Source organism: Pongo pygmaeus, chromosome 1, assembly GCF_028885625.2.
Source record: "Pongo pygmaeus isolate AG05252 chromosome 1, NHGRI_mPonPyg2-v2.0_pri, whole genome shotgun sequence".
Lineage (NCBI taxonomy): Eukaryota > Metazoa > Chordata > Mammalia > Primates > Hominidae > Pongo > Pongo pygmaeus.
In genome coordinates, this window is record NC_072373.2 from 13,783,524 (window position 1) to 13,807,294 (window position 23,771).

The following is a 23,771-nucleotide window of genomic DNA, read 5'->3' on the forward strand; positions in this document are numbered from 1 at the left end:
GCGCCTCTGCCCGGCCGCCACCCCATATGGGAAGTGAGGAGCGCCTCTGCCTGTCCACTCCGTCTGGGAGGTGAGGAGCGCCTCTGCCCGGCCATCACCCCGTCTGGGAGGAAGTGAGGAGCACCTCTGCCCGGCTGCCCCGTCTGGGAGATGAGGAGCACCTCTGCCCGGCCGCCCCGTCTGGGAGGTGAGGAGCGCCTCTGCCTGGCCGCCACCCCGTCTGGGAGGAAGTGAGGAGCGCCTCTGCCCGGGCGGCCACGTCTGGGAAGTGAGGAGCGCCTCTGCCTGGCCGCCACCCTGTCTGGGAGGAAGTGAGGAGCGCCTCTGCCTGGCTGCCCCATCTGGGAAGGGAGGAGCACCTCTGCCCAGCCGCCACACCGTCTGGGAAGTGAGGAGCGCCTCTGCCTGGCCACCCCGTCTAGGAGGTGAGGAGCGCCTCTGCCCGGCCGCCCAGTCTGGGAAGTGAGGAGCGCCTCTGCCCGGCCGCCCTGTCTGGGAGGTGAGGAGCGCCTCTGCCTGGCCGCTACCCCGTCTGGGAGGAAGTGAGGAGCGTCTCTGCCTGGCCGCCCCGTCTGGGAAGTGAGGAGCGCCTCTGCCCGGCCGCCCAGTCTGGGAAGTGAGGAGCGCCTCTGCCCGGCCGCCCCCTCTGGGAAGTGAGGAGCGCCTCTGCTCGGCCGCCCCGTCTGGGAAGTGAGGAGCGCCTCTGCCCGGCCGCCCCGTCTGGGAGGTGAGGAGCGCCTCTGACCGGCCGCCCCGTCTGGGAGGTGAGGAGCGCCTCTGCCCGGCTGCCACCCGGTCTGGGAGGAAGTGAGGAGCGCCTCTGCCTGGGCGGCCACGTCTGGGAAGTGAGGAGCGCCTCTGCCCGGGCGGCCCCGTCTGGGAAGCGAGGAGCGCCTCTGCCCGGGCGGCCCCGTCTGGGAAGCGAGGAGCGCCTCTGCCCGGCCGCCCTGTCTGGGAGGTGAGGAGCGCCTCTGCCCGGCTGCCCTGTCTGGGAGGTGAGGAGCGCCTCTGCCCGGCTGCCCTGTCTGGGAGGTGTACCCAACAGCTCCGAAGAGACAGCGACCATCGGGAGCGGGCCATGAGGACGATGGCGGTTTTGTTGAAAAGAAGAGGGGGGGAAGTGTGGGGAAAGGAAGGAGAGATCAGATTGTTGCTGTGTCTGTGTAGAAAGAGGTGGGCATAGGAGACTCCATTTTGTTCTGACTAGGAGAAATTCTTCTGCCTTGGGATGCTGTTGATCTATGGCCTTTCCCCCAGCCCCATGCTCTCTGAAACATATGCTGTGTCAACTCAGGGTTAAATGGATTAAGGGCGGTGCAAGATGTGCTTTGTTAAACAGATGCTTGAAGGCAGCATGCTCTTTAAGAGTCATCACCACTCCCTAATCTCAAGTACCCAGGGGCACAAACACTGCAGAAGGCCGCAGGGTCCTCTGCCTAGGAAAACCAGAGACCTTTGTTCATGTGTTTATCTCCTGACCTTCTCTCCACTATTATCCTATGACCCTCCCATATCCCCCTCTCCAAGAAACACCCAAGAATCATCAATAAATAGTTCATAAATTAAAAAAAAAAAAAAAAAGAAACATTTTAAGGGAGCTACTACATCCAAGATATTGTTCTCAGCATAGGGGTTTGCCTGTAAGCCTGTTTTAAATTTTCTTCCTTTGAAATACCTTGGTAGATAACAAAAAAATAAATAAATAAATAAAAATGGGGGAAACTGGCAAAAAAAAAAAAAAAAAGAGATACCTGGCTTCATAATTGCCTTACATCAGAATAAAAAGTAGGTATATGAGAGCAGAGGTGAGGAACAGAAATTAAACTGTGTTGTAGAGCAGAAACAGGTTTAGGAGACAGGTGGAAGATAAAGCTTCTTCCCTGCTTAGTAACAAAACAGCTGATGGGTTATTTAAGTTCCATGAATAAGTCAAGATGATTTGGGGGGACTAGGGAATTTTTCTGGTAACTGTTCAATTATTCATTGAATTTGTTTGTTGTATCATAGCCTAGTCACAGACAAAATGGAGTTGGGTGCCAGGAAGGACCCTCTGTGAAATAGCATGTCACATGTCATGTCAATTGAATGGACAGTACAGAGAATTACTCATTTTATCATCACCGTTTCTAGATTTGTAGTTTCAAGGTGAGGATTTTTATCTGGTCACTATACTTTTTACTTTTGGTATGATTCATTATTTCCTTTTTGCTTTCCTCTTAAATATTAATCATTAGGATTTGCTACCTAGCCTTCTGTTTTATTTTACTCATTCTTCCCAGGCAATTTCATTCATTACTGCCTGTATGCTGAAGGCTGTTAAATCTATAATTACAGCCCCAGCATCTCTTGTGAACTCCAGACACGCTTTGAGCTGCCTCCTGAACTTCTCCACTTCAGTGTCCCATGGGCATTCTAATGGTAACATTGTCTCCATCCTACCTGTTCTCATCGCCTGTATTTTCAATCTTAGGTAACCATCTCCTTTTCCTCAAGTCACCTAAACCAGAATCATGAGAGTTATCCTCACTCTCATGTCCAGGTACTCACCAAGTCCTATCAGTTCCTTATCCTAAGTATATATGCTATCAATCCTTCCAAACTCTATCACTATGAAAGTTTTAGAAGAAAATACATTAGCTGAATACAAAGTGATAAACTGCCTGAGGAATCTGGACTCTTGGAATATTTTTATCTGTTTTGGAGGAGGAAAAAAGTATTATTTCTTTAAAAAAAAAAAAAAAAGGAAAGAAAGGAAGGGAAAGGGAAAGGTTGGGCGGTGGCTCACGCCTGTAATCCTAGCACTTTGGGAGGCTGAGGCAGGCGGATCACTAGGTCAGGAGTTCAAGACCAGCCTGGCCAACATGGTGAAACCCCATCTCTACTGAAAATACAAAAATTAGCTAGGCATAGTGGTGCATTCCTGTAATCCCAGCTACTAGGGAGGCTGAGGCAGGAGAATCACTTGAACCAGGACCTGGGAGGCGGGGTTTGCAGTGAGCAGAGATCACGCCACTGCACTCCAGCCTGGGCTACAGAGTGAGACTCCATCTCAAAAAAATAAAAATAAAAAAGAATAAAAAGTTTATATCACTCTGTACAGAGGGAAAAAAATGTTTATAAACCACTGACTTAGCTTATCAGACAAATTGAATTTTGTATGGTTTCCCTATACTGCTGGCTAAAATGAGACATTATTGTAAAGTACTTTATCTCTTCATTTTAACATGAAAGTTTTTAGAGTATTAGAGCTATATCTTTCATTTAATCCTCTATACTATAGTCAATTCTAGCTGATTTTTAGTTCAACATTATTTATTCAGTAAACATTTTGAGTTGTCAGTCATGTCAGGCCGGGCTCAATGCTGGGGATGCAGTGGTTGATCAGGCAAGCTCCTTCCTGTTCTCAAGGTGTTTGTCTTCTAGTAGAGGCAGTTAGTTCAATAATAAAATAAATAAGAAATATCAGAGTGATAAATGGTATTAAGAAGATAAAGCAGGTTGCTGTGATAGAAGGAAGTTGGGAGGTGGAGCCTTCTGGAGGCCATCTGGAGGCAGCCTCTCGGAGGAGAAGGTAGTGGAGCTGAGACCTGAGTAGGACTAAGGAGCTAGCTGTGCACAGAATTAAAAATGGGATCATGGAGAAATTAGAAGACATTAAGATTTCAGTATATATCAGACCTTGGGACGGGGGGCATAGCTCTCTAAGCTCAGAATTTAATAGTAATAATCACAAAGGAAAAGTTTGTCAGATTTGCCAAGGTAAAATTTATGGACTTCTGAATTTCAAAAATAGCATTAAGTAGCAAATGAAAAACTATTTTAGCATATAAAATGTGCACAGGATTAAGATAATTACTCTATTAAAAGCTTGCATAGATGAATAAGAAAAATAGAAAACTCAGAGGGCAGATGGCAAAGCAGCATGATAAGGCAATCCTCAGAAGAGAACATGCAATTCATGAACATCACTAGGAATCAGAAATCCAACTAAGCCAATCATTTTTTTTTTTTTTTAATTCAGGCAGGGCGCCTGTATTTAAAAAAATTACAGTGGCTCATGCCTGTAATCCCAGCACTTTGGGAGGCCAAGGCGGGCAGATCACTTGAGGTCAGGAGTTCCAGACCAGCCTGGCCAACATGGCGAAACCCCGTCTCTACTAAATATCCAAAAATTAACCTGGCGTGACAGTGAGCACCTGTAATCCCAGCTACACAGGAGGCTGAAGCAAGAGAATTGCTTAAACCTGGAGACTGAAGGTTGCAGTGAGCTGAGATCGCACCATTGCACTCCAGCCTGGGTGGCAGAGCGAGGCTCTGTGTCAAAAAATGAAAAATAAATCCAACTAAATGAGGAATCATTTTGTAAAAATCTAGTATATTAGGTTAAACTTTTTTTTACTAGTATCCCAAACCAGGGAGAATACAGTGCACTTGTCATTCTCATACATTGCTGATAACCCTATAAATTAGTAAAAGTTGCTTTCAAAAAGCGGTTGGTGGTGTATACCAAAATCTACAAAAAATACCTCTGTCTTGTCCCAGTAATTTCACCTCTGGGAATTTAAGTAAAAAACAAATTGTTAGGGGTAAATAAACATGTACACCAAAACATGCCTACATTATTTTAGTAGATACTTAGTAGATATTTTAGTAGACATTTAGTAGCAACCAAATATCTAACAGTAGGGGAAAATGAGTAAATCAGGATGTATCTGCTCATTGGGATGTTATACACACATGAGGAAGAATGGTTGTGACAGCTGCAACAACGTAAGGAAATGCTTTTGATACAATGGGAAATGGCAAACAGCAGTATGCAAAATTGTCTATATACTCTTTGTAATTGGTTTTTTATATGTGCATGGAAAAAATGGTCAAGGATATACACCAAACGCTAACAGTGGTATGTCAGAGTTATGGGGTGAAAATTTTAAGTGATATGTTTTGGAAAAAATTTTCTCTAAAAATCTTGCCTGAAAGCATACTTAAAACCTAAATGACAGCAATAAGGAAATTGACTCACTATTCATCTTTCCACAAAAGAGCTTTGAAGGTACAATCGTGTGGGAGAGCCAAGACCTCCATGGCCTTGTGTCAAGAAATCTCCACAAAGTGACAGTGAATGATGGAGGGGGAGTTCTCAGAGTCATTACAGTAAGTCATTTTTTTTTAAGGTTTAATTGCATATTTTAGCTTCTTTTTAATACATAAAATTGTTCTAAAATTTACCTTAGAGCCCAGGCAGCATGGAGCAATGATTCTTGTGTGTTTTACAACATATATAGTAGCAAATGTTTTTGTCTTCATAGTAAAGGCAAAAACTCAAATATGATCCTGTAACTCCAGTGTTAGTGAGTTTACAGTTTTGCCTTAAGATTGATGCATTTTTGAAGTGCAATATTTTATTTCTCTTTTTTTTTTTGAGAGGGTCTCACTTTGTTGCCCAGGCTGGGATGTAGTAGCACGATCACAGCTCACTGCAGCCTCCACCTCCTGGCTTAAACAATCCTCCCACATAGCTGGGACTACAGGTGCGCACCACTACACCCAGCTAACTTTTTGTGTTTTTTGTAGAGATGGGGTTTCACCATGTTGCCCAGGCTGGTTGCAAACTTCTGAGCTCAAGTGATCCGCCCACCTATGCTTCCCAAAGTGCTATATTACAGGCATGAGCCACTGCGCCTGGCCTATTTCTCAGTAATTTTTAAGTTAGCATTCTTTAAGAACACTTGCTCAGTAGTATTCAGAGTATTTACTATCTCACCTTGAAAATAAAATCTCAGTTAAAATACTATAATTAGCCAGGCACGGTGGCTCATGCCAATAATCCCAGAACTTTAGGAGGCCGAGGCAGGTGGATCACTTGAGGCCAGGAGTTTAACACTGGCCTGGGCAACATAGCAAGACCCCGTCTGTACTAAAAATACAAAAACTTAGCCAGGCATGGGTGGCGCATGCCTGGAATCCCAGCTACTCAGGTGGCTGAGGTATGAGAATTGCTTGAAGCTAGGAGGCAGAAGTTTCAGTGAGCTGAGATCACACCACTGCACTCCAGCCTGGGTGGCAGAGTGAGACTCTGTCTCAAAAAAAAAAAAAAAAAAAAAACCCAGCTATAGATAAAAATATTGGAAAATAAGGCAGGTGTGCTGGCTTATGCTACTTGGGAGGCTGAGGTGGGAGGATTGCTTGAACCCCAGAGGTGGAGGTTGCAGTGAGCCAAGATCACGCCACTGCACTCCAACCTGGGCAACAGAGCGAGACTCCATCTCAAAACAAGACAAAAAAAATAGAAAATAAGATTGAGTACTTTCATTTATTTTGCTGAAGCAACTCTGGGATTTCTGACTCTCATATTTCTCATTCAGCTTTGCTTTAAATTTAAAACAGTTTGACAGGTGAATTTCTCAAAGTAAATATAGGACAATAAAGAAGGTATATGAAGACTTAAAATGAACTTTAGTAAACAAATGGTGTGTATGGTGGAATCATAGACAATCTTTTATTCTCCTCGATCTCCTGTCCAATGATTAGGAATGTACTTGGGATTTAAATTCACAAGCTTAGTGAATGAGTATTAACCTCATTTACATGGATTAATTTCTGAGTTGAAATGAATATATGATATGTTGTTACTCATTCAAAAAACATTTACTGCATACCTGTGGTAAGGCAGAAACAATGGCAGGGTAAAATAGACATACTAGTGGCCCACAGTGGAACTTACAGTCCAGTGAGGAAGAAAGACATTAAACAAATAGACCCACAGATTCATATGTAGTTACACATTTCGATTTGTAGGCCATGTTTAGGATTTCATTCATGTTTAGGATTTAGGATTTATTATGACAGGTAAATTTCACAAAGTAAATGGAGGACAATAAAGATGGTGTTTACTTTAGTAAACACACACACCACTTGTTTACTAAAGTTCATTTTAAGTCTTATGAAAAATTTTTTATTGAAAATAGAAAGTTTTATGGAATTATGACGTTTTTCTTTCCTTATTTTCAAGGCAAACACCTTTACTATCTTGCCTCCTTTTCTATTTATGAAACTTTAAAATACCCAGCATATGCCGAAATTCTGTAGTACTGGTTACAGTAAAAGAAATAAGTTGGCCAGGCACAGTGGCTCACGCCTGTAATCCCAGCACTTTGGGAGGCTGAGGTGGGAGGATCACGAGGTCAAGAGATCAAGACCAGCCTGGCCAACATGGTGAAACCCCGTCTCTACTAAAAATACAAAAATTAGCTGGGCGTGGTGGTGGGTGCCTGTAGTCCCAGCTACTCGGAAGGCTGAGGCAGGAGAATTGCTTGAACCCAGGAGGTGGAGGTTGGAGTGAGCCTAGATCGCACCACTGCACTCCAGCCTGGCTACAGAGCGAGACTCCGTCGCAAAAAAAAAAAGGAAAATAGATTTCTGAGTTGAGAACTAGGTTCAAATGTAAAGACTCAAATGATCTGCTTTGGGAGTAAAAATTATTATAGAGGGCTAAAGATAGCTTAAACATACAGTTAACCTAAAAAAACAAAAACAAAACCAGGTAACTTTTTAAAGCCTACGCTAAGAAACCCCAGGTACAAATTAAGGTTTTCATCAGAAACGCGTACAGCTGAGAGTTTTCACTAAGTTTTATTCCCTTGCCAGCAAGTAATGTCAGAAAAATTTTAAAGGCAAAAAGCCAAGTTGCGACCTTTTAGAGAGAAGTTAATAAACAGAAATTACTATTGAGTTCTAAAGCCAAAACAATATAGAAATATACAATAAAAAATAAAGCATAGGCTGGGTGCTGTGGCTCACGCCTGTAATCCCAGCATTTTGGGAGGCCGAGTTGGGCAGATCACCTGAGGTCAGGAGTTCGAGACCAGCCTGACCAACATGGTGAAACCCCGTCTCTACTAAAAACACAAAAATTAGCCAGGTGTGGTGGCTAACGCCTGTAATCCCAGCTACTCAAGAGGCTGAGGAAGGAGAATCGCTTGAACCCGGGAGGCGGAGGTTTCAGTGAGCCAAGATCACGCCATTGCACTCCAGCCTGGGCGACAAGAGCGAAACTCCGTCTCAAAAAAGTAACTAAGTAGGCCGGGCGCAGTGGCTCACACCTGTAATCCCAGCACTTTAGGAGGCTGCCGCAGGCAGATCACCTGAGGTCAGGAGTTCGAGACCAGCCTGGCCAACATGGTGAACCCCGTCTCTACTAAAAATACAAAAATTAGCCAGCCGTGCTGGCAGGTGCCTGTAATCTCAGCTACTCGGGAGGCTGAGGCAAGAGAATCGCTTGAACCCGGGAGGCAGATGTTGCAGTGAGCCGAAATCGCACCGTTGCACTCCAGGCTGGGGGACAAGAGTGAGACTTTGTCTCAAAAAAAAAAAAGTAAATAAGTAAATAACAAATAAATAAAGCATATACAGTCTTTTATGGAACTACAGTGTTGGAGTCTATAGCATGCACTTTTAGTAATTTTCACATTTGGCTAAAAACATTTTATTTTATTTTATTTTATTTTATTTTATTTATTTTTTTGAGATGGAGTGTCACTCTGTCACCCAGGCTGGAGTACAGTGGCACGATCTTGGCTCACTGCAGTCTCCTCCCAGGTTCAAGTGATACTCCTGCCTCAGCCTCCAGAGTAGCTGGGATTATAGGCACGCACCACCATGCCTAGCTAATTTTTTTGTATTTTTAGTAGAGACAGGGTTTCACCGTATTAGCTAGCATGGTCTTGATGTCTTGTCCTCGTGATCCACCCGCCTCCGCCTCCCAAAGTGCTGGGATTACAGGTGTGAGCCACCGCGCCTGGCCTAACAAACATATTTTAAATTAAATGACAGGTTACTACCGTGACCTCAGATTACTTGTTCTACTGGCCTTAAAACATTGCTTTGTACAGTACAACTCTGAAAAGATCTGTTTAAAAATAGCCAAGCAGTAGCTCTCTTGATTAAATGAAGGTGTAGAAAAAATACTGTAAATACACTGAATATGGAAATATGGACTCTAACTGTCTGATCTAGCCCACAACAGCCAGACAATACTTTGGTAGGTGTACCATAGTGGTTTACTGTATACAGAAGTAAAACAGCTCACTCTGAGTAAGGCCATTGGGTAACTTGTGAAGAGAGATAACTCTTTAATAATAAAAGTTTCTCCATTCTAAGAGGTAGAAAGGACTATCATTGGCTGCTGACACAATAGGCTTAGGCACCTTCAACAACATCAACAGGCCGGGCACAGTGGCCCACACCTGTAATTCCAGCACTTTGGGAGACCGAGGCGGGAGGATCACTTGAGCCCAGGAGTTCAAGACCAGCCTGGGCAACACAGTGAGACCTCTTCTCTACAAAAAATTTATAAATATTAGCTGGGCATGGTGGCACACACCTGTAGTGCCACCTGCTTGTGAGGCTGAGGTGGGAAGATTGTTCAAGGCTAGAATGAGGTATCATTGCACCACTGCACTCAGCCTGAGCATCAAAGTGAAACCCTGTCTGTAAAATGAAATTAGGCCAGTTGTGGTGGCTCACGCCTATAATCCCAGCACTTTGGGAGGCTGAGGCAGGCGGATCACCTGAGGTCAGGAGTTCGAGACCAGCCTCACCAATATGGTGAAACCCTGTCTCTTATTTAAAAAAAAAAAAAAAAAGAAAAAAAATTAAAAATTAAAAAAAATTTTTTAAAATCAATATTCAGTAGAGTTCAATTTGAATATTTGGGACAGACTGTTGATTTTGAGCCTTTCTCTGCATGGTCTCTTAACTTTAAAGTGTGCCAAGATGTATTTGAACTCATGAGAATTTTTAGTTTCCAAAAAATCAAAGGTCATAATACATATTTTTTTAAGTGGTGGGGATGGGATGTAAAATCAATTGCTTTTTGTACTACTAGAGTAGCAAGTACATAAACATTATTCTATGTATGTTGCAATTCTGAACACCTTATGGAATGTTGGGCATATCTTATCTTTAGTATTGTAATTAGATAACAAAAATAGTAGAATACTGTATGTCATCCTGATATTATAAGCCTCTAGTGCACCAGCATCTTAGATGCATTTATCTGCTGCAAGTGGAGTCATGTTATGATTTTTGTCAAATCGATTTTAAAATATGATCAATATATTTTTAGTAATGAATCATTGAGTACATTCTTATTCCTTTCAGGCTGGGGAGGGTGCATTGCCTCATGAATTCTTGGAAGGTGTGGAGGGAGTTGCAGGTGGTTTTATATATACTATTCAGGGTAAGTTTGCTAGTTGAAACTTGAAAAGTACACTGAATCTCCTACACTTAATCTTTATACTTGACAGAAAAGGATTTTTTTTTTTTTGTCTTTTAAAAAACTTTATTCAGATAAAATTCACCCTTTTAAAGTGGTTGAGTGGTTTTAGTGTATTCACAGAGTTCTACAACCGGCTCCATCTCCCAAAAGGAAACCCCACACCCATTAGCAGTTACTCCTCATTCTTCCCTCCCCAACCCTCCACCCCCTAACAACTACTGATGCATGTTCTTTCTCTATGGATTTGCCTATTTTGAACATTTCACATAAATGGAAATGTACAGTACGTGCTCTGTGTGTCAGTTCCTTTGCTGTAACATGTTTTCCAGGTCCATCCATTTTGTATGTATCAGTACTTCTTTTTTATGATCATATAATATTCTATTGCATCGATATACCCTACTTTATTCATTCATTAATTGGTGGACATTTAGATTGCTTCTACTTTTTGAATATGAATAATTCTGTAGTAAACATGTAGGTACAAGTTTTTGTGTGGTCATATATTTCCATTTCTCTTAAATATCTAGGAGTAGAAGACCTGGGTCATGTAATTGTGTGTTTAATCACTTGAGGCACTGCCAGGTTGTTTTCTAAAGCAGCAGCCCATTTTACATTTCCATAGTCAGTATATGAGGATTCTAGTTTCTCCATATTCTTGTCAACACTTACTAAATTGTCTGTCTTTTAAAATATGCCAATCCTAGTGGGTGTAAATTGTTATTTCATTGTGATTTTTATTTGTATTTCCATAATAACTAATGATGTTGAGCATTTTCTTCATGTGCTTATTGGCCATTTGTATATCTTCCTTTTTTTGTTGTTTTTCTTCTTTTTTTTGAGACGAGGCCTCACTCTGTTGCCCAGGCTGGAGTGCAATGGCATGATCACAGCTCACTGTAGCCTTGACCTCCTCGGGCTCAAGTGAACTTCCCATTTCAGCCTACTGAATAGCTGGGACTACAAGTGCATGCTACCATGCCCAGCTAATTATTAAATATTTTGTAGGGACAGGGTTTTGTCATATTGCTCAGGCTGCACGCTGTTAAAAGGGTGAATTATTATGGTATGTAAACTAGATGTGGGAAGTGAAGGAGAGGAAGAGGGAGGAAGTGAAGGAGGAAGGGGTGGAGAGAGGGAGAAGGTAGTGAGGGAGGGAGGGGTGGAGGGAAGAAGGGAGGAAAGGAAGGGAGAGAGAGAGAGTCATTTGTATATCTTTAGAGAAATATCTATTCAGATCCTTTGCCCATTTATAGAATTATTTTGTTATTGTTAAATTGTAAGAGTTCTTTATATATGCTGGATACAAGTCCCTTACCAGATACATGCTTTGCAAATGGTGCCCTTTAACACACAAAAGTTGTAAATTTTTATGAAGTCCAATTTTGTCACGTTTTTGTTATCATATGTAAGGAACCATTGTCTAATGTGAGGTCACAAAGATCTGTGCCTTTGTTATACAGTTCCAAGAATTTTATAGTTTTAGCACTTATATGTAGGTCTTGGATCCATGTTCATTTTCATATATGGCATGAAATAGAGGTTTAACTTCATTCTTTTGCATGTGGATATCCAGTTGTCCCAGCACCCATTTGTTGAAAATCAATGACTGTAAACGTAAGGATTTATTTCTGGACTCTTAATTCTATTCCATTGATCTATATGTCTGCGTCCTTAACAGTACTACACTGTCTTGATTATGTTGCTTTTTAGTAAGATTTGAAATTGGGAGGCTGGGCATGGTGGCTCACGCCTGTAATCCCAGCACTTTGGGAGGCCGAGGCAGGTGGATCACAAGGTCAGGAGTTCGAGACCAGCCTGACCAACATGGTGAAACCCTGTCTCTACTAAAAATACAAAAAAATTAGCCAGGCACGGTGTCTGGCGCCTGTAATTCCAGCTACTCCAGAGGCTGAGGCAGGAGAATCGCTTGAACCTGGGAGGCAGAGGTTGCAGTGAGCTGAGATTGCCACTGCACTTCAGCCTAGGTGACAGCAAGACTCCATCTCAAAAAAAAAAAAAGAAAGAAAGTAGGAAATGTGAATCCTCCAACTTTGTTCTTTTTCAAGCTTGATTGGCTATTCTGGGTCTCTTGCACTTCCATATGAATTTTATGATCAGCTTGTCAATTTGTGCAAAAAAAAAGAAAACCTAGCTGGAATGTTTTAAGGGATTGCATATATATATATATGAATAAATATATACTTAATTTCAATCGGTTTGGGGGGAGCAGATCGTGTTTGATTACATGAATAAGTTCTTTAGTGGTGATTTCTGAGATTTTGGTGCACCCATCACCCAAGCAGTGTACACTGTAACCAATGTGTAGTCTTATTCCTAGCCCCCCCACCCTTTCCCCACCGAGTCCCCAAAGTCCATTCTATCATTCTTATGGCTTTGCATCCTCATAGCTTAGCTCCCACTTATGAGTGAGAACATACGATGTTTGGATTTCCATTCCTGAGTTACTTTACTGAGAATAATGGCCTCCAACTCCATGCAGGTGCTGTGAATGCCGTTATTTTGTTTCTTTTTATGGCTGAGTAGTACTCCACGGTATATATATACCACGTTTTCTTTACTCATTGATTGATGGGCATTTGGGCTGGTTCCATATTTTTGCAGTTGCGAATTGTGCTGCTATAAACATGCATGTGCCAGTATCTTTTTCATATAATGACTTATTTTCCTTTGGTAGATACCCAGTAATGGGATTGCTGGATCAAATGGTAGATCTACCTTTAGTTCTTCAAGGAATCTCCACACTGTTTTCCATAGCGGTTGTACTAGTTCACATTCCCATCAGGGATTGCATTCTATCTGTGGATCAATCTAGGGAGTATGGCCGTGTTAACAGTATTAAGTCTCTGAACATCCATGTCTTATTAAATTTCCTTCAATGATGTTTGATTTTCAGTATGAAAGTCTTGCACTTCTTTTGTTAAATTATTAAATACTTATCTTTTTGATGCCGTTGTAGGTGGAATTGTTTTTCTAATTTGAAGATTGTTCATTGCGCATATATAGACATACAGATGGTTTTTGTGATTGATCTGTGTGCTGCAACATTGCTGAACAGATCCGTGTATTTATTACTTAATCATTTTATAGTTAGACCTTATGATTTTCTACATGCAAGGTCACTTCATCTGTAAGAAGAGATAGTTTTGCTTCTTCCTTTTCAATCTGGATGCCTTTTATTTTTCTTATCTGATTGTCCTGGCTGGAACATGTATGTTGAATAGAAGTGGCAAAAGCAGACATCCTTTCATTTTCCTGACATACTAATTTATGCTCATATTTTTCAGATACATGCAGTGAAACAAAATGTGTTACTAGTCTAAAAGACTTGTATTTAATTTCTGCACTCCTGTTGTTACAAGCCATTTTCCTGTTACAATTTTATAACACTTTCACTTTCCTTCAAGTGTTAAATTGTACAGATGCTCCTTGACTTACGATGTTACATCCTGATGAACCCATCTTAAGTTAAAAATGTATGTTGAAAATGCATTTCATACACTTAGCCTGCCAAATGTTACAGCTTAGCCTCACCTACCTTAAACTTGCTCAGGACACTTACATTAGCCCACAGTTGGGCAAAATAATCTAACACAAAGCCTATTCCATAATAAGGACTGAACATCTCACAAGACTGTAGTCACATGAGAAACCGAATGGTTGCATATGTACTTAAAGCGTGGTTTCTGGTGAACACATATTGTTTTTACATTATCGTAAAGTCAAAAAATTGTAAGTCTAAACATGAGGTCAGGCCAGGCGCGGTAGCTCATGCCTGTAATCCCAGCACTTTGGGAGGCCAAGGCAGGTGGATCACTTTTGGTAAGGAGTTCAAGACCAGTCTGGCCAACATGGCGAAACCCCATCTCTACTAAAAATACAAAAATTAGCCAGGCGTGGTGGCACACGCCTGTAATCCCAGCTACTCGGGAGGCTGAGGTAGGAGAATTGCTTGAACCTGGGAGGCAGAGGTTGCAGTGAGCCGAGATAGCGCTACTGCACTCCAGCCTGGGTGACAGAGTGAGACTCCATCTCAAAAAAAAAAACCAGGAGGTCATCTACCCCTGTGTTTCTCAAAGGCTGGTCTGTGTTCTGTCTACCTGCATCAGGGTCGCAGCAGTGACCATTAAAAATACAGATTCCTGGGAGCGGGGCAGAGGGAAAAAAATAGATTGCTGGGCTCCACCCCAGACCTACTGAATCTTTAGGCTTGGGGCCCAGGAATCTGCATTTCAGCAAGCATTCCCAAGAATCACTGATTGAATCCAGCACCATTTTCTACAGGTGAGACTGCTGTGGTCTAGAGACAACAGAACTTGTCCAGTATCTCACAAGACATGAGAGGCAGAAGTCAGATATAGGCCTTCAGCTCCCCACCTCATCGTTTCCATTTGCAGTGACAAAGAGTGCAGTGCTAAATTATATTTCATTTCCTTTGCCACCCTCAGCAGCTCACTTTCTTCGTATTTTTCAAAATTTTTCTTTAATTTGATTGAGACATGTTTAGAAAATCCTGACGTCTCCTGCCACAGCGAAAGAATTGCCTTAAATCAGTAGGATCTGGGGACAGTCCTTGCACACTGTGACAAGTGACTCATTAACTTGTGAAGTGGCAAATAAATTGTCTTAAGCACATTAGTAATCATTTTTATTATGAAATATCATGGCCAGGCATAGTGGCTCTTGGCTGTAATCCAAGAACTTTGGGAGGCTCCCAGCAACTTGGGAGGCAAGAGGATCTCTTGAGCCCAGGATTTCGAGACCAGCCTGGACAACATAGCGAGACCCCATCTCTACAAAAAACTTAAAAATTTCCTGGGTATGGTGACAGGTGCCAGGAGTACCAGCTACTTGGGAAGCTGAGGTGGGAGGATCACTTGAGCCCAGGAAGTTGAGGCTGCAGTAAGCTGTAATTATACCACTGCATTCCAGCTCAGGTGATAGAACAAGACCCTGTCTCAAAAAAAAAAAAAAAAAGGGAAATAATCATAAATACACCAGAAATAGTACTGAAACACCCAGGTACCCAGTGCTCAGAATTAACAAATGTTTATTTACATTTTTTCTTATTCATTTCTGATTTTTTTTTTTTTTTTTGAAATAAAACATGGCCAGGCACGGTGGCTTATGCCTGTAATCTTAGCACTTTGGGAGGCTGAGGCAGGTGGATCACTTGAGGTTAGGAGTTCGAGACCAGCCTGGCCAAAAAACCCCGCCTCTTGTTACAAACAATTTTTACAATTGTTTGTAAAAATACAAACAATTTGCTGGGCATGGTGGCAGGCGCCTGTAATCCCAGTTACTCACGAGGGAGGCTGAGACAGGAGAATCCTTGAACCCGGGAGGTGGAGATTACAGTGAGCTGAGATCGTGCCACTGTACTCCAGTCTGGGCAACAGAGTGAGACTGTGTCTCAAAAACAAAGAAAGAAAACATTATATGCCGGGTGCAGTGGCTCACGCCTGTAATCCCAGCCCTTTGGGAGGCTGAGGCAGGTGGATCACTTGAGGTCAGGAGTTCGAGACCAGCTGACCAACATGGTGAAACTCTTGTCTCTACTAAAAATACAAAAATTAGCCGGGTATGGTGGCACATGCCTGTAATCCCAGCTACTCGGGAGGCTGAGGCAGGAGAATCACTTGAATCTGGGAGGTGGAGGTTGCAGTGAGCCGAGATCATGCCACTGCACTCCAGCCTGGGCAACAGAGTGAGACTCTGTCTCAAAAAAAAAAAAAAAAAAGAAAAAGAAAACATTGTAGGTACAGTTGAAACCTTTTCCTTGTGGTTCTCCCTAGATGTATTCCTCTTCCCTCTCCTCAAAGGGGGTGCCACTTTCCTAAAATTCATGTGTACCCTTCGCATTCTTATTTTTCTACTTTGAACATATTTACATCTCTTTATTTGAGACAGGGTCTCGCTCTGTTGCCCAGGCTGGATGGAGTTCAGTGGTGTAATCATAACTCACTGCAGCCTTGAACTCCTGGGCTCCAGGGATCCTCCTGCCTTGGCCTCCCAAGAAGCTGGGACCAGAGGCATACACCACTATGCCTGCCTAATTTTTAAATTTTATTTAGAGATGGGGTCTCCCTATATAACCTAGAGTGATCTCAAACTCCTGGGCTTAAGCGATTCTCCTCCCTTGGCCTCCCAGAGTGCTGGGATTACAGGCATGAGCCGCCACGCCCGACCGTGTCTTTAAATAACATAGTTTTGAATGTTTTATAATTGGTATCTGTGGTGTCATATTGTATTTATCACTTGGCAATTTTCACTCAACTTTATTTTTTCATCCCAATCCTGTTAACATGCAAGATCAGGGTAATTTTTTTAACTGCTATATTTCATTATGTGAATATACCACAACTTGGCTGTTTTTTTTTTTCTCTCAGTGGACATTTAGGTTGGTCCCATTTTTCTTCCACAATTACAAACAATGCTGTAATTAATATCCTTATGTGAAATAACGTTAGTAGGGATATATCTACAAGTGGCCTCAACTGAACCATAAGGTATACACATTTTCAGCCTAAATAGATATTGCCAAATTGCTTTCCAGAGTGGGAGCGTCCACTTAATCCTACTGGCAGTGTATGAGAGTTCCCATTATTCTACCTAAAGTTCCAAACAACTGCATGTGTTTCTGTTAGGGTACCTTGGGAAAAGAACTTTAGTGTACATCGTCAGTTCTGAATGGTAAGTTTACAATAGCATTTTTCTCCAACTCTCAACTTTTCCTTTTTAGAAGGTGATGCTCTCTTACACAACCTTCATTCTCGCCCTCAAAGACTTATTGATCATATAAGGAATCTCCATGAGGAAGATGCCTTACTGAAGGAGGAAAGCAGCATCTATGATGATATTGTTTTTGTGGATGTTGTCGACACTTATCGTAATGTTCCTGCAAAATTATTGAACTTCTATAGATGGTAGGTTGTAAAAATGTTGGGTAGCTAGAACTTGTTTTATTGTTAGTTTCTTTTTTTTTTGAGATGGGGTCTTACTATGTTTCTTAGGCTGGTCTTGAACTCCTGAGTGCAAGCAAACCTCCTGCCTTAGCCTCCTGAATAGCTAAGATTACAGGCACATGGCACTGTGCCTGTCTTATTGTTCTTTTGCTGTCGCGACAATTTATCAACTTCAAACCACTGAGATTTCAACAAATAAAAACAAACCTAAGGCCACTGAGCACCTGGGATATGACCTATTGTATCCCAGTTCCTTGCGAAAACTGAGCTTCTAAGATGCTGCCACTTTATTTTGATAAAGATCCACAATGTGATATTAACCTATCAAAAACACGGCAAAAATTGGCTGGTGGCTTATGCCTGCCGGCAGCACTTTGGGAAGCCAAGGCAGGCAGGTCACTTGAGATCTGGAGTCTGAGACTAGCCTGGCCAACATGGTGAAACCCTGTTTCTACTAAAAATACAAAAATTAGCCAAGTGTGGTGGCAAGCGCCTATAATGCCAGCTACTCAGGGGGGCTGAGGCATGAAAATCACTTGAACCCAGAAGGCGGAGGTTACAGTGAGCCAAGATCACATCACTGCACTCTAGCCTGGGCGGCAGAGTGAGACTCTGTCTCAAAAAAAAAAAAAAGTTGATTCATTTTGAGTCATTTCTGCTTGCCTTGGTTGTCTCAAGCCAGCATTAGATAAAAATCAGTGAGTTTGGGAATGGTCCATTTTTAGTTGTATTTATACCCACCTACCCAGATTCCCCCGTTATAGTCACTCACATTTAGGTTACTGATAGGAATTCTCTTCTACTGAATATCCACCTTATACTTCCAGTCTCTACTCCATCCATTTAAAAACTACCTCCCTGATTCTAAAACTCTTACATAGCTGGCTTACTGAAATTCCACAACTCCCAGAATCTATCATATTTATAATTTCCCAGACCCTCCAGTGTTTCTTGGAACTTCACTTTTAATTCCTACTTTTATAACAAGAATAACAGTAACAATATATAATAATAGTAACATACATATTATATATCTATATAATCTTAACATGTATAGTTATTAGAATTATTACTCTAGGATCTCAAAATTTTCTGTTGAGTTTCCTGGTACTGTCTATCCTGACCATGGAGCCAAAACTTTCAAACTGCATCTCTGATTAGGCCAAACCTATAAAGGGTATTCACTTTTTATTTTTTTCACTTTTATTTTTAAAAACCTTCTTCTGTTCCTTGGTGAGGCCCAGGGTCTGTCTCTTTCTTTTCTTCTCTGTTGCCCTAGGCAGAGTGGGAAGTTACCAAGAACAGTACTTTACGGATACAGTTCCCTGGTCCTGAGGGGTAGATGGTCTAATTGGTTTATGGAAGGTAATGTTTCTTAGCTGGGGCAAATTATTTATTTATTTATCTTTTAATAGAAATGAGGTCTCAAGCAGTCTTCCTGCCTTGGCCTCCCAAAGTGCTGGGATTATAGGCGTGAGCCACCATACCTGGCCTGCTGGAGCAAATTAATATAATTTGGGACTCATCCTGTGAGTAGAGGGCAGAGGTAAATGAGGGTTGGAAATCTGGGTGTGTCGAATACTAGGTTAAGTTTAGACAGCTGTAGTAAGAAAAAGAACCTCCTTTTAATTTGGGGCTGCAAATGAGAGTTGCAATTGTATGTGAGGCTGAGGTGAGGAATGGGCATGGAGGTCCCGAGGGTGGGAAGTCAGGGCTGAGAGTCAGCCCCAGACTCTCTTTAGAGCAAGATATTTCCTAGGCGTGGAAGTTTCTTAGCCTCTCCCTTAGTCTCCGCTGCCGCTATTCTGGCTGTCACCTTCTCTCCCTGGATTGCTGCAGTAACCTTCAACAGGACTCTGATCTGGGACCTGCGTCCCCATAGCTGGCATCACCCATCTCCACACTACAAATGAGTTTCATTATTTCTTCCTCTTTATTTCAGTTATCAGTGACCTAAATATTCTTTATCATGAAAATTTATTTCTAATTAGCAAATAGTATGTATGCCTTCTGCTGTTAATTGTAAATAAACTTTAGAAACATGGGGTGATGCTATTTGGTGTGGACCCATTATTATTAAATTCACCATTCTTTGACCTAATGAAATTCTAAATTTATTTTATTGAGATATCTGACATATGACTGGCCCCCTAGCAAAACTGTGTTTTTAAACAGATGTACAGGGACTGTCAATGTGAAATGAAGGAGTCAATTTTGTCTTCAGTCATGATTATATATTTCACGTCTAGATAATGAAGTCACTCTCCTTTGCCTTCCAGAAGGTCATTTATAATGGTTTAATTGCTGGAAGTTGTTTCCAAGGGAAAATATGTTTCAATGTAATAAGTCAGGTTTTTTTAAGCCATAAAATATTTTGAGTGTAATATAAATAGTAGCATCGGATGCATCTTGTACAATAGTGTTCTGTGTGAGAGGCCCAGATGTAACATCTAACTCATTATGCTGGGCCTTTGTTATTAGGAACACACAGGGCAAGGTTCAGACGTTTAATAGATTTGGCAGCAGGAGTTGAATGATGCCTAAGAAGCATTTGTTTGAACGTATGTTCCATTTAAGCCAGATATTTTCCTTCATCATGCTCTTTCTTTACCTTTTAAAATCAGCTTAGTACTTCTCTGTGTTATGCCACTTAGTAAAGACCAAGTGATGGCCTTAGTTGATAGCAGCAAAATTTTGTTAGAGCAGATGTTCTCAACATTTGAGGAATAAGAAATATAGACAGTTTTGAATGAAAGTGTTAGTGACGCCACTGCATTGGTGTTTCTTTGTTTCTTTGTCTGGTTGCACTGACTTTCTTATCCCTTTTGTGTCAACAGGACTGTGGAAACAACCAGCTTCAATTTGTTGCTGAAGACAGATGACGACTGTTACATAGACCTCGAAGCTGTATTTAATAGGATTGCCCAAAAGAATCTGGATGGGCCTAATTTTTGGTGGGGAAAGTAAGTTAACCATTCTTAGCCCATTGGCATTCATGTACCTGATCAAATGTAATTAATAAAGCATAAAATATCCTTTTTTTTTTTAAAATGTGGTTGAGATATACAATTTCGTACTAGACTCCTGGGTTAATATATATTTCATTACTCTAGGTCAGTCATGCTGGCTCACATCTGTCATCCCAGAGTTTTGGGAAGGCTGAGGTGGGAGGATCCTTTGAGGCCAAGAGTTCAAAACTAGCCTGGGCAACATTGCAAGACTCTGCCCCTACAAAAAATTAAAAAGGTGATGTGAGCCTGTAGCCCTTAGCTACTTGAGAGGCTGAGGCAGGGAGACTGCTTGAGCCCAGGAGTTGGAGGCTGCAATGAGCTATGATTTTGCAACTGCACTCCACCCTGGGCAACAGAGGGAGACCCTGTCTTAATAATAAATTTTATATTACTGTACAATTAGAGGAAAATATTTTTTAAATGAAAAGCCTCAGGCTAATGTAGTAAAGGAGGGAAAACAATATGGCTTTTATTCTTACGCCAAAGAAATAAATGGTATTCACATTAGAAGCTACTGTATATTTTGTTAAGAGTACGTTTGTGACACGTCTCTGAAACCATTTTCTGTGCTTCCTCAGGAATACAATATGGATTAGTGATTTGGTTTTTTGTTTTCATATATACTAAAACACAAGGTGATCTTCTAGTGCTTTTCATTCAGAAACTCCACAAATGCAACTTTGAGAAAATTTAACATACCAATCTTTTATCTAAAACAACACTGGAGAAATGATAATTCCTTTCCTTAGATTAAAAAAATTTTTTTCTGGCAGGGCACAGTGGCTCACACCTATAATCCCAGCACTTTGGGAGGCTGAGGAGGGTGGATCATCCGAAGTCAGGAGTTCAAGACCAGCCTGGCCAACATGGCAAAACCCTGTCTCTACTAAAAATATAAAAAATTAGCTGGTCATGATGGTGCGTGCCTGTAATCCCAGCTACTCGGGAGGCTGAGGCAGGAGAATTGCTTGAACCTGGGAGGCAGAGGTTGCAGTGAGCCAAGATGGCACCACTGCCCTCCAGCCTGAGCAACAAGAGCAAAACTCCGTCTCAAAAAAAAAGAAATTTTCTTACTTTCTTTTCTCACTTCTACAAGCTTATTCCTTTGTAGTGATGATAAAGGAGTCAACTTTTAATAGTGGCAGGATATGTGTCAAACTAACACAAGAGGCCACATTATTTTTCATCTCAGTTTCAGACTGAATTGGGCAGTTGACCGAACCGGAAAGTGGCAGGAGTTGGAGTACCCCAGCCCCGCTTACCCTGCCTTTGCATGTGGGTCAGGATATGTGATCTCCAAGGACATCGTCAAGTGGCTGGCAAGCAACTCGGGGAGGTTAAAGACCTATCAGGTAATTAAGAATTTCTTAGCCTGGCGTGGTGGCTCTCGCCTGTAATCACAGCACTTTGGGAGGCTAAGGCGGGTAGATCACTTGAGCCCAGGAATTCAAGACCAGCCTGGGTAACAAAGCAATACCCCAGCTCTATAATAAAAAATAAAATAAAAACAAAAAATTAAGGATTTCCCACCTACGTATACACTCATCACACCCAAGTTTCATCTCACTCAGCATTCCATCATGGAAAGCAGAAAGCAAGACCCCATCTCTATAATAAAAAATAAAATAAAAACAAAAATTAAGGATTTCCCACCTACGTATACAGTCATCACACCCAAGTTTCATCTCACTCAGCATTCCATCATGGAAAGCAGAACCCACTTACCTTGGGGAAAAGCACATTACTCTCTGTATAGGAATCACCTCTCAAAGGTTAAGGATGCACCCCTACATCCCTCAAATCTTGCCTTTAAATTCTATTCCTAAATCTTTTTTGAGCCTACTTAGTATGTTTTCAGCTAGTATTTACAGGTGTCATCCCTGGAGGTTGAGCACTGTGGCTTATGCCTGTAATCCTAGCACTTTGGGAGGCCGAAGCAGGCAGATCACTTAAGGTTAGGAGTTTGAAACCAGCCTGGCCAACATGGTGAAACTCTATCTCTACTAAAAATACAAAAAATTAGCTGGGTGCTAATTTTTTACACCTGTATTCCCAACTACTTGGGAGGCTGAGGCAGAAGAATCACGTGAACCCGGAGGCGGAGGTTGCAGTGAGCTGAGATTGCGCCACTACATGCCAGCCTGGGCGACAGAGGGAGACTCTGTCTCAAAAAAAAAAAAAAAAAAAAAGTATAGTCCCTGGAGGAATACAAAGCTTTTTATTCCTCAGGAAGAAGCCCAGAGTGCTTCCTGGAAGCTTAAGGTACATGAGAAGGATGGGTCATCTACTCGCGGTTTCATCTTCTTATTACCTCGTGGTGGGGTTGCTTCATATTAAAGACCACTAGCTTTGACTTTGTGTGAACCCATTTTTGCTATTTCATATTAGAATAATAACAGAGCAGAAAAGTAGAAAGGTGGTTTATGATGGGAGTGGCCATGGTTTTGTCTTTACAAATAAAATAGCATTAAAATTGTTACATTTAAACTTTATGGGCCATGTATAGGGTGAAGATGTAAGCATGGGCATCTGGATGGCAGCCATAGGACCTAAAAGATACCAGGTAAGTCTTTGGGGATGGCCTCAGGGTTCTTAAGAGTTGAGGAGGTGGATTTCTATATACAGGTTGAGTGTCCCTTATCCAAAATGCCTGGGACCAGAAGTATTTAGGATTTCAGATTTTTTTGGATTTTAGAATAACTGCATTATACTTTCAAGTTCCACATTCCAAATCTGAAAATCTGAAATGCTTCAGTGAGCATTTCCTTTGAGTGTCATGTTGGTTCTCAAAAAGTTTTGGGCTGGGCATAGTGGCACATGCCTGTAATCCCAACACTTTGGGAGGCCAAGGTGGGTGTATCACTTGAGCCCAGGAGTTCAAGACCAGCCTGGGCAACATGGTGAAACCCCCGTCTCTACAAAAACTACAAAAAAATTAGCTGGGCATGGCAGCACCTGCCTGTGGTCCCAGCTACTCAGGAGGCTAAGATAGGAGGATCAACTTGAGCCTGGGAGGTCGAGGGTGCAGTGAGCTGTGAATGCACCACTGCACTCCCACCTGGGCAACAGAGTGAGAGAGACCCTGTCTCAAAAAAAAAAAAAGAAAAAAAAACTTGGATTTTGGAGCATTTTGGATTGCAGATTTTCAGATTTGGAATGCTCAACCTGTAATGTATATCACACCATGGGCAGAAAGAATGAGGATCTTCTACCATAATAGTTATGCTGTTGCTTTAATTCACAATAATCCACCTAGGTTATTTCTCATACACTGTTTTTCTGAGTTTAAAGCAAAAGGTTATAAAATGAACGTTCCCCTGCCTACAAAAAATTCAGTTTCCATAGACTTGATCAGAAATTATTTACAGCTTTAAAACTTAACAACAGAAGGCTGGGCGTGGTGGCTCACATCTGTAATCCCAGCACTTTGGGAGGCCGAGGCGGGTGGATCACGAGGTCAAGGAGATCGAGACCATCCTGGCTAACATGGTGAAA

The 23,771-nt window shown here is 41.9% G+C and overlaps 1 protein-coding gene across 2 annotated transcripts in view; it reads left to right on the forward strand.

Annotated features, from left to right (window-relative positions):
- The window catches only part of B3GALNT2 (beta-1,3-N-acetylgalactosaminyltransferase 2), a 61,265-nt gene that overhangs the window by 32,547 nt on the left and 4,947 nt on the right, over nt 1-23,771 (forward strand). Inside the window, exons 6-12 of one of the 2 annotated variants that reach the window (XM_063670945.1) lie at nt 2,471-2,539; nt 5,044-5,154; nt 10,162-10,240; nt 17,043-17,226; nt 20,103-20,228; nt 21,469-21,628; nt 22,783-22,839. In XM_063670945.1, the coding sequence (XP_063527015.1) occupies nt 2,471-2,539; nt 5,044-5,154; nt 10,162-10,240; nt 17,043-17,226; nt 20,103-20,228; nt 21,469-21,628; nt 22,783-22,839 (786 nt within the window). The remainder of the gene's footprint in view (nt 1-2,470; nt 2,540-5,043; nt 5,155-10,161; nt 10,241-17,042; nt 17,227-20,102; nt 20,229-21,468; nt 21,629-22,782; nt 22,840-23,771) is intronic. The other variant, XM_054497276.2, reaches the window with a different exon arrangement.